The sequence below is a fragment of the Nicotiana attenuata genome, unplaced genomic scaffold (assembly GCF_001879085.1).
Source record: "Nicotiana attenuata strain UT unplaced genomic scaffold, NIATTr2, whole genome shotgun sequence".
Lineage (NCBI taxonomy): Eukaryota > Viridiplantae > Streptophyta > Magnoliopsida > Solanales > Solanaceae > Nicotiana > Nicotiana attenuata.
Genome location: NW_017673398.1, coordinates 96,896 through 111,968, shown reverse-complemented (window position 1 = coordinate 111,968; position 15,073 = coordinate 96,896). Strand labels below are relative to the sequence as shown.

The 15,073-nt window shown below is 37.4% G+C and overlaps 1 protein-coding gene across 1 annotated transcript; it reads left to right on the top strand.

Annotated features, from left to right (window-relative positions):
- The first annotated feature begins 1,663 nt into the window (after positions 1-1,663).
- Positions 1,664-14,405, top strand: LOC109216279 (B3 domain-containing protein Os01g0905400-like). Its single transcript, XM_019380423.1, has 7 exons — positions 1,664-1,858; positions 2,752-2,930; positions 11,295-12,057; positions 12,388-12,474; positions 12,631-12,690; positions 12,810-12,973; positions 13,840-14,405. Exons 2-7 carry the CDS (start codon positions 2,799-2,801, stop codon positions 14,113-14,115), a joined length of 1,482 nt encoding a protein of 493 aa, XP_019235968.1. The 5' UTR covers positions 1,664-1,858; positions 2,752-2,798; the 3' UTR covers positions 14,116-14,405.
- The last annotated feature ends 668 nt before the right edge of the window (positions 14,406-15,073 follow it).

The window sequence follows — 15,073 nt, the reverse complement described above, 5'->3', positions numbered from 1 at the left end:
TCGCAAATTGGCGATTCTTTGAGGGATTTTTCAGAGAGAGTTTTGGGGTAATGATTCCTTACTCTGTTTTGGCTTTATTTCATTAATCTATTGTTGTTTTCTTCATTTAATCAAGGATTTTGAGTGAGAAAGTTGAGAAAATAGGGGAAAATTTCCCAAACGAATTTCTGAGTTTTGAGCGGGATTAGACCTCGGATTTGGATAATTTTGGTACGAGTGAACTCGTGATTGAATGAGTGTTCCTAATTTGTGACTTTTACCCGATTCCGAGACGTGGGCCCGGGGAGGTTTTTTGAGCGATTTTCCAATTTATTGCCTTAGCTATGATGTCATTAGCTAGATTAGTTTCTTGTAGTTATATTTATATTATGTAATTGATTTTGGATAGATTTGGGTCATTCAGAGTCGGATATTCTTGGAAAGAGCATTGTGACTAATTGATTGAGCTTGGTTCGAGGTAAATTGCTTGTCTAACCTTGTTGGGGGGGGGGGGGAGGGGAACTCCCCTTAGGATTTGGTACTGTTTGATATGAACGTCGTGTACGTGAGGTGACGAGTGCGTACACGGGCTATTTGTTGAAAAACTCCATTTTCATTAAGCAACATATCTGTTTTCCTTTAATTGAGCTACACTAGCATATGTAATTATCCCGTTTAGTTTAGAAAAGCATGCCTACGTGCCTTAACTGCCTATCTGAACTCTGTGCAGCATGTTTTAGTAAAATTTCCTGTTCTTCCTTGACTCGGACTTAGCCTAAATTGTGGTTTCGTTGCTATAACTGCTAATTCTGTTGGATGAGCTGCATATTTACTTTGGGACTACGGAACGGTATTCCAGGAGATCCCCTTATACTACATATTTACTTTGGGATTACATAACGGTATTTCATATTTAAACTATGTAGGAAGTCCAAACATTTAGGACTATAAAATGAATTATATATAAAAATCCAAATTAATATGATTACATAGAGTTAGTTAATTTAATAACTGTTATAGTAATTTGTTCTCCCAATCAAATTTTTATGTTTTAGTAATATTTTCTTTGCTTACGCACATTTCGATAAAGTTATGTAAATCATCATTTTATTTACTTATTTATTTATTTATTTATTTAAATAGCTAAAACCTTACTACATGGGTAATACGAAACCTTTGAAAAGAGATAAACTGAGAAGACAAAGAATCGTAAATAAAGCTTATGTGTCTCATAAAAGTTCTTAAATTTTAAATCTTTAAGGGCTATATATTTTTACTGAAACTAAAAAGAAAGCACAATACCTTGTGAAATTGAACATATGAATTTATAATATTGGAACATAATCTGAGGTAAATATATTGAATAATAATTGAAGAGTTTTACGAATAATTTTTATTTTATTTTATTGAGTTAGCTATATAAGATCAATATGCATCAATTTCAGAAGCTTACACTTTATTTTACAACTCAAATATAATTTTAAAAATAATATGTAATTTTCTTACAAAAATCATTTATTGAGACGGGAACACGTGCGAGGCGCGTACAATAAGACTAGTGATATTAAAAATGAATAGAGGGTAAAACAAACATTTAAAATTTTAAATTTAGATAAAGAGCGAAGAATGTCTAATGTTGAAAGTCGAGGTTTTTTTTTTCATCCTTTATTAATTAGCAACAATTGTAACAGAGATTCTAGGTATTTTAGTGAAGTACTTGTACTATACTACTCTGCTCTTTAAATCATGACTCAATGACGGAGTGAGTTCCGTATTTTGCTTTCACCAGAATTCGTCCGCCCAAAATCGGCCGTTCTAAAGAGAGAAGTCATAAAAGCTGTTGCCCTTTTTGGAGTTCTACCGCTGCTCTTCTCAAACGGTATTCGTTTTTTCTCTCCACTGTTTGTATCCTCTTTAAAAAAATTTATTTTAGATTTTTGGGTAATGATTTCTTAAACCATTCTTTGTCATGATCATCACATGGGTTCATGTAAGTGACTGAATTACGTGAAGGGCACCGAAGAAAACCCAGAATCATTACTGCATTGGTATTTGGGATATTCATCCCCTTTTGTTGCATTTTGCCTTTGAAACAAATCAAGAATTCAAGCTATTCCCTGATTGAACATCGAACTTCTCTTTTTTCCTGCTTGTGGATCCTATATATTTCTGTAGCAGCGTGTATATATGTGATTTGCACCTTTAGAGGGCAAATTAATTATGAGTTTGGTGTGGAAGCTACAATGTACTCGAAATTTTTGTATTAGGGAAGATGGACAATTTACAGAAAACACATGGTGATTTCTTTAGTGGGCAGAATTACTCAGTACCTGTGCTGGGAGTTAGCATATACACGAATAGTCGAGAGGCGCCCAAACTGACCGGAAACACCATGTTATAAGAAAAAGAGATGGACATTCTTGTTAAATTGTTATGAGAAGCCAGTTTGCTTGTATCTCGACTAATAATGTTCCATCAGTCTCAGGATTTAGTGGCCTCTGAACAAACTCTTGTCATCTCGATGTACCTCCTCCATAATAGAGGCGGAGCAAGGATTTGAACTTTATGAGTTCGGGGTTGTAATACTTTTAAGTTACTGGGTTCTAAATTAGTAATTTTTACATATTCAATGGATTTTTTAAAACCAATACATATGATTTGAATAAAAGTTACTAGGTTCAACCGAACCATACTCTGGCCCCGCCCTTGCCTCCCTTTCACTGGACCATCTTTAACCAATATTTACATGAATTTTTTATTTGCTCTATTTAGGGGAAGAAATTTGGGGGAAGGCGACGTACTTTGTCTGGAGAGGAGAGATGGTTCACCAGAATGAAGCATGTGAAAAGTGCACGCAAACCTGCCTGTTGATACATGGACAGCGGGACCCCTCGCCGATTGTTAACTCTTTCTTCAAAGTCATGATCGATAAGCGCTTCTCCAAAGTTCTGGTATTATATGATCTTTGACTAGTTTTTGAAAAAAATAAAATTAATGTCTCCTTCTAAATAAAGCATTGGTTCTGATAACAATATTTGGTTAAGTTGTTCTTATATTTTCTGAAATTACTTGTTACATCCAATAACTTGTATGTTGGAGGTTAATTAGGAGAAACTTTCGGTCTTTTCCTAGTTATAGTCGTACCTCAATCCCTTTAGCACATTTAATTAGTAGTAGTCTCTATAGACGTGTGTTGCCCCGTCGTCTATAGAATTTTTGTCATTTATTACCCCCTTCGTTTCAATGTATGTATCTTAGTTTGACTAGGCACAAAGTTTAAGAATAATAAGAAGACTTTTAAATCTTTTGGTCTTAAACTAAAGATGTGTATAATGTACCAAAATGCATTTGGATCTTGTGGTCTTTAATAAGCCATGGGAGTGAAGAGTTACTAAATATAGAAAGAGGCATTCTTTTTAAAAAGACTAAAAAGGAAAGTAAGACACATGAATTGAAAAAGAGGGAGTAGAATTTTTGTGCAAGAAAATAGTAAATTTTAATCGCATTAATATTCAGAAAACATCTAGTTGAGCTGTGAGATAGAAATCGAAGTAGTACATATGTAACTGCATAAACATCAATTTGCTTTCATCCAATTAATGGCAGAAGGCATGTGCTTGCTCCCTTACTTGGTATATTTCGTCAAGCTGTACTTGTCCCTAGAAAGTGACTCATTTTTTTTATTAACACCGATGACGACTTGTATCCGCTCCACCTTTGCTTTAGTCCGAAATTCAATGGAATAAAAAAGAGAGATGAAATCCATAAAGACCTGTAAGGATAGTAGGTCTCTTTAGTTTTACTATAATCCTAACACAAGTTGTATTTATATGACTAAAGTGGCACTCTTTTGCAGTGAGCGAATCACTTGAAATATCAAACTTAATGAAAAACTCATCTATTATCTTCTTGAGGCTATCCCATATGGAAGGTGGGATAGCTAATCCCACGGGAAAATCCTTGTTTATCCCACCATTGTACCAAATAGGTATAAAAGTTAATCAACTATGGAGGTATAATAAAACTTAACTGCACGCAAGGACCTTTAAATTCTAAATAATTGATTTTATGTGAACTTTTAGGCTTTGAAGATGAATAATTTAATTTGTTTTGGTTTAGTCACGGCTTTAAATTTATTTATTTCCTCCCTATTTCACCACATATCCTATTCTTCATATGATTTCTATAGTGATACTAATATTGTCTCCTTTTGTCTTTTTCTTTTCTTGAGCCAAAGGTCTTTCGGAAACAGCCTCTCTACTCCTTCGGGGTAGGGGTAAGATCTGCGTACACACTACCCTCCCCAGACCCCACTAGTGGGATTTTGCTGGGTTGTTGTTGTTGTTGTATTTCACCTCATAATGGCTCAACTTTTTTCAGATAGTAGCAAAACCACAAAAGAAAAAAAGTAGAATATTAGTCTAATCTCCATAGCAACAATGTACAAAATTTTTCATATCTATTTAGAAAGAGACTCTTGTGAGCTACATATGATCATAAATAACCAAAATATCAAAATAGTGTAGAAACACAAGAGGGAAAAAATTATTTTGCATTCTGCTTCGCCTGCAATTCAGTAAGAGAGGTTCCCTTTCCTTTCTTGTCCCTGTTAATCTCAAAATGCTTGCACCTCCTGATTGGGTGTTGTGATTTGCAACCCTGGCGTTGTAATCTCAATACGATCTTCTATATGATTTTTGCCTTTTGTGGAAAATAGGTTTGTTCATGACCTTACCATAACCTCATTGCTTGACGCAGTTTGCGTTCCTTGTTTTAAGACGTTCAAAATTTTGGCGGGCTTTGAATGAGATAAATTGGTAGATACCATTTTAGCTGTTTAATAACTTAACTAAGTTGAACAAATTATAGTACGAACTCAACATGTTAATAAATTCGACGGAAGATCTTTGAGTTCAATTGCTATTAAAGGAGAAATCTACTGACTTTTAAGCAAAAAGAGTAGATAAGAGTAGAGGGCACTCGCCTTAAAGATAGATTTGACATTATTCCTCTAAAAGGAATATGAAAATCTTTTGGCGTTCTGCCTCAGAAGAACATCAACGATACTTCCCGCTATTGGCTTTGCGTCATCGCTAATTAAATATGTTGTGTGATACAAACATTAATCAAATTCAAAAGCTACTTATGATTACTATGCAACTCCAAATATAGTCATGCTTACCATGCAACACGCGTGAGACAAGGAGTGAAGCTTGAAAATTACCTAAGATCATTGTTCTTCAAGCAAAAACACTAAATTTCAGTAGGGTCATCTGCAATGCTAAATATAAATTAAGAACTTTACCAGATTAGATCAACATTACAAGGATAAAAATAAAACGAAACCCAACATACCAAAAGAGGTAAAACCCTATGTTATAAGCGATTTGATTATGTGCATATGTAGCATCTTACATAAATACAAAACCCTTCTTCCTTAAGAGGAGTCCCCCCTTCTTTGTGAAATAACTCCGATGAGAAGAAAAAAGGAGTTAAGAGGCCCTCCTGGCCTAACCCTAGACACTCCAAATCTGCTCCCATTTCGAGTCAAGAACAAAATGGCTCGAATGGTACGATCCCTCCGTCACCCCAGAGTGAAAGGGGCTATCTCATAGTTCTTGGTCTGGTGAGGATGTAATATGCCAATGGAACACGTTTTATATATAATGGTAACATGCGGTTTAACTTGTTTTTATCCATGTGGAATTAGTATGTATTTGGGACTTCAAAAACCGGTAGAACGTTTCAAATAGCTAAAATTTGAAACGACTTTAGTTCGTGTGAGAGACGATTCAAACTTCTACACGAATTTTAAATATTCTATTATTTGTCGACTTCAAAGTTCATGTATATTAGATAGTCCTAAATATTACAGCTTTATCCAAATTTCTTTAAAGAAATATTAGCTTTATAAGGGTCGAAAAGTCAGATCAACTTTTCGAGAATATTTTGCTCCATCAACATTTAGCTTTTAAACATTTGTATTATATATATATATATATATATATATACACACTATAACAACAACATACCTAGTGTATTCTCATAGTGTATACACATACCTTACCATTACCTTGTGGAGGTAGAGAGGCCGTTTCCGATAGACCTTCGCCTCAAAAAGCATTTTAAGCAGGATGGGAAAAGAAGCCATGTTGAATAACAGTATTGAAGAAACCATATTGAAAATAATAAAGACAAGAACAATAACAACAACAATAAAGCAGTACGATAACTGAAGCAAAGGAAATAATCGGTAGTCATAGAAATCAAAGAATAAGATAATACGATAATGATAGTAATAATACTGATATGGAAAATAAGGAATAGATACGGTGTCCCAAACACGACAACCTACTAAGGAACATATATATTTCGAAGCTATATGGCGAGGTGCATGGTGGCTTCGGCTTTGGGGATAGGAACGGAGGAGGTTCTTTGCTGTTAGATTTCGCTAAGGCTTTCGAGCTGGTGATTGCGAACTCGAGTTTTCCGAAGAGGGAGGAGCATCTTGTAACTTTCTGAAGTTCGATTGTGAAAACTCAGATTGATTACCTCCTCCTCATAAGGTGTGATAGAGGGTTGTGCAAGGATTGCAAGGTTATCCCGGGTGAGACCCTCGCGACCCAGCATGGGCTCTTGGTAATGGACGTCGGTATTACGATAAGGAGGAAGAAGAGGTATGCTCGTGGTCAACCGAGGATTAGGTCGGGAGCCTTGACTAAGGATAAAGCCCAGGAGTTGGAGGGGAGGTTATCGGCTATGGGAGCTTGGAGGAGTAGCGAGGATGCCAGCGCTATGTGGGCTACGACGGCGAACTATGTTAGGGAGGCGGCGAGAGAGGTGCTGGGGATATCGAAGGGTCACTCTGGCAGGCACCAAGGCGACTGGTGGTGGAATGACATAGTCCAAGGCAAAGTGGAGGCGAAAAAGGAAGCGTATATGAAGTTGGTAGGGAGCACATGCGAGGAGGAGAGGAGAGCAAATAGAGAGAGGTACAAGGTAGCAAGAAAGTAGGCTAAGCTGGCGGTCACGGAGGCTAAGAATACATCGTTTAGCCGACTGTACGAGGAATTGGGGGAAAAAAGGCAGGGATAAGAAGTTGTTTCGGCTGGCTAAAGCGAGGGAGAGGAAGGCTCGGGATCTGGATCAAGTGAGGTGCATCAAAGATGAGGACGGTAGAGTCTTGATGGGGGAGTCCCAAATTAAGCAGAGATGGCAGATATACTTTCAGGGTCTTCTAAATGAGGAAGGGGACCGAGATTTAGTGCTAGGTGATCTGGGGCATTCGGAGAATCTCCGAGACTTTGGGTATTGTAGGCATATTAAGTTGGAGGAGGTCGTGGGGTCTATGCATAAAATGAGTCGGGGCAGAGCGACCGGGCCAGATGAAATTCCGGTTGAGTTCTGGAAGTGTGTGAGTAGAGCAGGCTTGGAGTGGCTGACTGGGTTGTTTAATGTTATTTTCAGGACGAAGAGGATGCCGGATAAGTGGAGGTGGAGTACAGTGGTTCCGTTGTACAAGAACAAAGGTGATATTCAGTGTTGTAACAACTATAGGGGTATCAAGTTACTAAGCCATACCATGAAAGTTTGGGAGAGGATGGTGGAGGCGAGGGTGAGGAAGATAGTGTCTATATCTGACAACCAATTCGGGTTCATGCCGGGTCGCTCGACCACGGAAGCTATCCACCTTATTAGGAGGTTATTGGAATAGTACAGGGATCGGAAGAAAGATCTGCACATGGTGTTTATTGACTTGGAGAAAGCGTATGACAAGGTCCCAAGGGAGGTGCTATGGAGATGTCTGGAGGTAAAAGGTGTGCCGGTAGCTTATGTTAGAGCGATCAAGGACATGTATGATGGAGCTAAGACTAGGGTGAGGACTGTGGGAGGCGACTTGGAGCATTTCCCGGTTGTTATGGGGTTACACCAAGGATCTGCGCTTAGCCCGTTCTTATTTGCCTTAGTAATGGATGCACTAACACACCATATTCAAGGGGAAGGCCATGGTGTATGTTATTCGCTGATGACATAGTCCTAATTGATGAGACGCGGGACGGTGTTAACGAGAGGTTGGAGGTTTGGAGACAGGCTCTCGAGTCTAAGGGTTTCAGATTGAGCAGGACTAAGACAGAGTACCTGGAGTGCAAGTTTAGCGCCGAGTCGAGGGAAGTAGGCATGGATGTGAGGCTTGGATCACAGGTCATCCCCAAGAGAAGTAGTTTCAAGTACCTTGGGTCGGTTATTCAAGGGGATGGAGAGATCGACGAGGACGTCACTCACCGCATAGGAGTGGGGTGGACGAAATGGAGGCTAGCATCTGGAGTCTTATGTGACAAGAAAATGCCACCTATACTCAAAGGTAAGTTTTATAGGGCGGTGGTTAGACCGGCCATATTGTATGGGGCAGAGTGTTGGCCAGTTAAGAACTCTCACATCCAGAAGATGAAGGTAGCTGAGATGAGGATGTTGAGGTGGATGTGCGGGCACACTAGGATAGATAAGATTAGGAATGAAGATATTCGGGAGAAGGTGGGTGCGGCCTCTGTGGATGACAAGATGCGGGAAGCGTGGCTCAGATGATTCGGGCACGTGCGGAGGAGAAGTCTGGATGCTCCGGTGAGGAGGTATGAGCTGTTGGCTTTAGTGGGTACGAGAAGAGGTAGAGGTCGGCCTAAGAAGTATTGGGGAGAGGTGATCAGGCAGGACATGACACGATTGCAGATTTCCGAGGACATGACCCTTGATAGGAAAGTCTGGAGGTCGAGCATTAGGGTTGTAGGATAGAGTGGTAGTCGAGCTTCTCCTTCTCCATTCCGAGGGTGAAGCGAGTTTGAGTAGGTTGGTCCTAGACGGCTTGTGGTTGATGTAGAGTTCACACTAACCTTACTGTTTTCCATAGCTCTGGATCTTAGTTGCGGGTTATTATTATTGCATGTCATCTGTTTTATGGTTTTGAGGATGCTGTCATTATTTCTATGGTTATGTTGACAATACTGATGAATTGTCTTTTCTTTTCTTGTTTTATTTCCATCTTCCTGAGCCGAGGGTCTATCGGAAACAACCTCTCTGCCCTATCGGGGTAGGGGTAAGGTCTGCGTACGCACTACCCTCCCCAGACCCCACTAAGTGGGACTTTACTGGGTCGTTGTTGTTGTATCTACTTAGCATACTACGTAGAGCATGGCCAAATCATCTAAGACAACCTTTTCCCTATTTCATATTCTATGGGTGCTACTTGCATAGTTTGTTTGACGTGATTATTTCTAACCTTAACCAATCTTGTATAATTCCACATCCATTTTAACGCCCGCAGTTCTACAACACTCACCTTATCGATATGTTAGGTTTAGAGGGCCAACATTTACTCTCATATATCATTACTGGTCATATATGACTTTGCTTCTATTTGTGTTTTATCTTCCTATTGAATTGCACTCCTATAACGCTCCTATATTTAACCATCATATTTAATTTGCTTGTTACATCTTCATCCATCGTACCGTTCTCCTCAAACAACTCAACCTAGATATTTGGATTGCCTGCATTTAGGACCACGATCCCATCAGACAAAGTCTAAGTTGATTGTTGTTATTGTCCAAAGTGAAACTTTATAATCTCATTTGAGTTGTTACATGAGAAGTTCTTTCCATCTTAGCATTCTTGTGGTTTCAAACTTTTTGGATAACTTGTGCATAGAATAGGATCATTAGAGACATGACCCAACTTGGCTGGAATCTCTATCATGTTTTTTCTTCCTCACCTAGTGATGCTTGAAGCAGAAGGACATTCAAGCTATGACTAGATAAGCCCAACTGCAACTCTTGATCCATTTAGATTCTTCCAATATTATAGTGCTATGCTTACCTTCTAATGGCACATCTAAATATTTTGAAGTTTTACAGCTTATGTAGATTCGTCAACAGAGAAATAAGGCAAAGCTCTTAAGCTAGTCATAAAGATTAAAGGTCCTTTTCAATTTTGGAATGGGATAAATCTGTCTCATCATCCTTCAATCATTGGCTCAGATCTGCATAATATTTCAAGTCTTTACAACCCCTTGAGTTTCTTAAAACAAATTATATTCCTTGCACTTGCTAATGATCCCAATCCGCATTGTTGAAATTTTGCGATGGAGACCAAACAGCCTGTCCAAATTGCCAACAACCAAAGAGTCCTGAACCCTCTTGTTTTACACTGTATTAATTTTTCACCAGTGTGTTTCACTGTCTAAGTGTAAATCAGGGAAACAACTTCTTAAAAACTCACCCAAAAAAAAGAAGGATTTTTTCAAGTTCATTAAATATGTTCCTAATGCTGATGCACAAAAGATGCAAGTCAGTCTTCAAATACCTTAAAATTCCAAAATGAAATGTATCATGCTTAGAGAAAATAGTAGATAAATTAAATAGAACCTAGAGATCGACTACTTCTGTTATTTGGTCCTGTAAGGCTGTTTTACTGAATGTTTTTTTCCCGGTCTGATGAAGAAGTTCGTTTCTTTGATGGCATCAAGAAGATGCAGTGAGTAAAGTTGTAATTGATGTTTTTTTGGCTCTCTTCATGTCTCATTGGCCATGTACTTAGTGAAGCACATAAACTAACCTATCATTCACTATTTCACTTGTTATATGATTCTGTTTGTTAGTTACTCGAAAAAAGTTGTCTCTTAAAATCCTCAACGTCAACTGCAATAATGATTTGTGTAATGTATTCAAATCTTACTTGAATTAGATCATGTGATTAAGTACTTGCAATAACATGGAAAAAACTTGATCACGTGTTTAAGTTTTGAAGCTGTAAATTTTCTTTTACCACCAAGGCTTGTCTATCGGTATCAGTGGGAGTTTCCCACACAGTAAGTGCTCGTTTCTCAATATTCCCTTTCCCCTCTCGAATCCTCCTAAGTAATGTGAAAAACTTTTAGTTATTAAAAAACAAATAACTCAAACTTCTGAGTGCAAAATATTCTTGAAGTCCTTTATATGGTATCTACTTTCCTGAGAAGCTTCATTGTAGTGTTGGGTTGGTTTCTCACCATTATGCTTTTAGCAAAATTAATGTTCATGCTTTTTTTTTCTTAAATAGTTGGCATGCATTTGTTGCTTTTAACTTTTCTAATTTTTATGCAATTTAAGTTGACTGCAGGAAAGGACTGAATTGGTGTAAAGTTTTTGGAATATTTATGATAATCAAATGCTCCATGTACAACTCAAACACCTTCAATTGTGTAGTGGGAAACTTTTTTCTTTAATGTAGATGTTGATTTGCATATCAGTTTATAGCCATTCACATTCTATGTACAATCTTTTCAGTACTTTCCCCCCAGATTTGCTCGATTGGTATCTCACTTGACTAATCAAGAAACTTATCTGGAGGACTCAAGTGGTCAGAAATGGAAGGTGGGAATATGTATTCATAAGGGTTCGCTTGCAATTAGAGAGGGATGGCATGCATTTTCATCAGAACATGGTCTGAAAATTGGGGACTTCTTGGTTTTCCACTATATTCAGGGACAGCACTTTATTGCTCAAATATTTGGAACAAGTGGTTGTCAAAAGATCAGCTTTGACAATGGCACTCGCACAGGGAAGAAAAGGCGAAGAACTAATTGTAAAGCAACTTCCCAAGATGAGCTGCTACCGGAAACTGACATAAATTCAAGAAAAAAGTGGAATTCAACACCCTCAGATACTGCTGTACCAGAGTCTGAAATGGCTGATCACGAGGCAGTGACCACAACTTTTGCATCAACCATAGATGCTGACACTGGAATCCTAGAAATAGTTCCCGAAGCAGAAGCAATCAGCGATATTCTACAAGGTGAAAATGGACCTCGTAATCATGTTAGCACCAATTCAATATCACAAAGGGAGTCAAGTTTAGTAGATGAGGTTCCTGTTGAGATGGAGCTCTTAAGCTTTCAAGCACCTGTGCACTTCCTTGACATTGGAATCACTCAGACTGAAAAAATTTCTGAACCAGTGAACGATATTTTACTTTTGGGCCAAAAAGATGAAAATGTCCATAATATGGGTCTGATCTCTAGCACGTCTTCAGCTGAAAATAGTGGCAAGGGTAATTTTCCCTTTCATTTTTATCATATCTTCTTAATCAATATCTTTACCGTGTCCAGAAACACTGGAAGGGAAGGGAAAATTACTAAAGAGGGAAAATGGAAGGGAAGTGCGAGAGAATAATTAGTTGGACTAAAAGAAAATTGATTTTTTCCCCTCTCTTCTCTCTCCACTTCCCATGCTCTTTCTCTTGATAAACGAAAAAAGAAAAAGAAAATTCTGTACTTTTCCCTTAATTTCCTTCCTCTTCCCTTGTTTCTAAGCAAGTCCGTGATTTACTTTGATTGGCTCCAATATATATTCTCAACCACATGATGATATGATATATTAGGTAGTCATTTGGTCTTGCCATCTAATAAAGAAAGTCGCTGCAGCAATCAAGCTACCAGAGAGAAATCCAATGAAGCATCTCATATTGGTAAGCTTCCAGTCTTTAACATTAAGAATCATTTTATTCTGCTGTCTTAAAATGTATTCTTATTCTTCTGTAACTTTTGTGTGTGACACTAAATTTTTTCTTTATCGGTTTTATTGGATTTCTTCCTGTTATTGTGGGGTTTTGCATCATGAATAGATAGGAGAGAACTGAAGGAGATGGCAGCGAAAACAGATTGCTCTGCTAAAAAGCTAAATGGTATAACATTTTCATATTTACTTTAATACTCTCATTTAATCTTGATATCCTTTTCTCATTACTGCACATGATCCCATGCATGCATTCTTATGTGATGTATGCTGCATGAGCAAATGCAGGAAAAGAGCCAAAAATAATAGAGAAAGATGGTCAAGGTTTTCTAACGGCTGTAAGTGGTAATAACAAAGTTATCAAAAGTGAGCCTGCTGATTCAGGAGACACATCATTTCCTGATGCTGGCAACTTCTCATGTTTGCTACGGGTGGATGGTCGAAATTTTCTGGTGAAAATCTTGCTGAAATATCATTCCTTCTGCTATTAGATGGATTTTGAGGAATTTCATTTGTTTGTTTTATTCCCTGCAGCATATGCACTGAATGATATCTAGTATTTGTTGGAGTGACATGCATTTTAGTACTTTTTTCACCAATCTTTGGCATTGAATTATTAAAGATATTGTATAGGGGAATTCACACATCTTTGTCAGCCTATATACTCTATAGTTTTTTCATTATCATGAAAATTGAATTGTTGTTGTTGTTGCATGAAGATTGAGGATAAGTGCTGATTACTTTGTCAGTAAACTGTTGAAAAGGAATAAAAGAAATGAAAATCCAATTTTAGTACGAGTTCCTTTTTATTAAATGAAATGAGGATCATGAAATCACCACTGAGCTCAAAGTAAATTAATATATTTTTGATTGTTAGTACTGCTGATAGTAAACTTTGCCTTTGCTTTTTTTCCAAAAATTAATGAGAATCCTTTGTGATTGAAATGGTCATTTTCTTTAAAGAAGCAGAACCTGATTGGCAATGGACATTTTTTTGTTGTCCTTTTTCTTGGTCCTAGCAAATGGCTGATTTCAACTTCTTATGCTACGAAGAGCAGATATTCTGTCTTAAGATTTCTCAAGGAAAAAAAGTTGTAGGGTTCTGTGGAACTAGATTTCAAAGAGGAAAATGTTTATTTGAATATTTGGCACTTAATCACCTGACCACAGTGATCATTCGTTTTTTTTTTCATATATTTGTCCTGATAAAAGCTTTCTCCTTAGAGAATGCGGTCCGCTGCACATTGTGCTTAACTGCCTGTATTTGGCTGAAATTTTCTTTTGATTCCCTGAGTCTATATTTGAATTTACTGTGTAGGAATTACCACAAAGCTGGCCGCAAGTTCTGACAGGCAGGAAAAAGCTGGAACATATTACTATTTATCTCCAAGGACCAGATGATAGACCCTGGCCTGTCACCTATCATGAGAGAGCAGGTACTAAGGTTTTGGCGAGTCGGTGGGCATTATTTTCCGCAGCGTATGGAATTAAGCCAGGGGATGAATGTCGATTCCAAGTTTTAAATCTGTCAGAGCGTAGATTTAAGGTACACATAGGACACAAGTTAGATGTTACTCAAACTAGTTTGAGTTGATTATTATGAGCAGTTGTGAGAAGAATGTGATTGATTTATGGGGAGATAGAGTTTACTTAATGGTTTTTATACATTCATTTGATTTATATGTTGTGCTGATACTTTGGTTTAGCAGCAATGAGATGTTATGGATGCTGACTGTTGAATAAGTTTTCATGTATCATCCTTTGAAAGGAACTCTTCATGTTTTATGGGGAAATGAAAGCTCACATGTGCTACTCTCCAACTGCACCATAACATAACTCCATGTCTGGACCTCCTTTTTGGAAATGAAAATGGGGATTTTGTTTTGGGCCGGTCGTTTCAAGATGTGTTTGGTATGTTCAGGAAGTTATTTTTTGAGAAATTTTCATAAAACATTATCTTTTAGTGGTAATTAGCTATCTACAGATACCATTTACTATATTACGGATTGTAGATATGTTTTCTGTTGTTATAAGATGTATTAGGTGTATTTAAGCTACTGTATTCATGAATACAGTAGCAAAAATAGGCGTGAATCAGGGAAGTCCAACTAATCAGTTGTTGTATTCGAGTGTATTCGACTGTATTCATGGCGTGAAACATGGGATTACAGCTGGACAGATTATTGTATTCGACTGTATTCACAGCGTGAAACAGGAATTACACTGTTTTAAACGGAAAATGAATCAATTAACATAATAGACTCCTAATATAACTCAACAAACATTATAACACACAAATTTTGTATTTCCAGTTATAAAAAAAAAATTCTCAACCAAAAAATACCCCAAAAACATAGCAATCCTCAGAGAAATTATATAATACATCTTAATACATAAATTATAGTAATTAAAAAAAAAACATATGAATACATTCATGGCATATAGCGAGACAGTGAATACAATAAAATACATAGAATACATCGGGATACATTGAAATACGATGGAAAAAAAGACAGTGAATACAATGAAATACATGGAATATAGCGAGATAC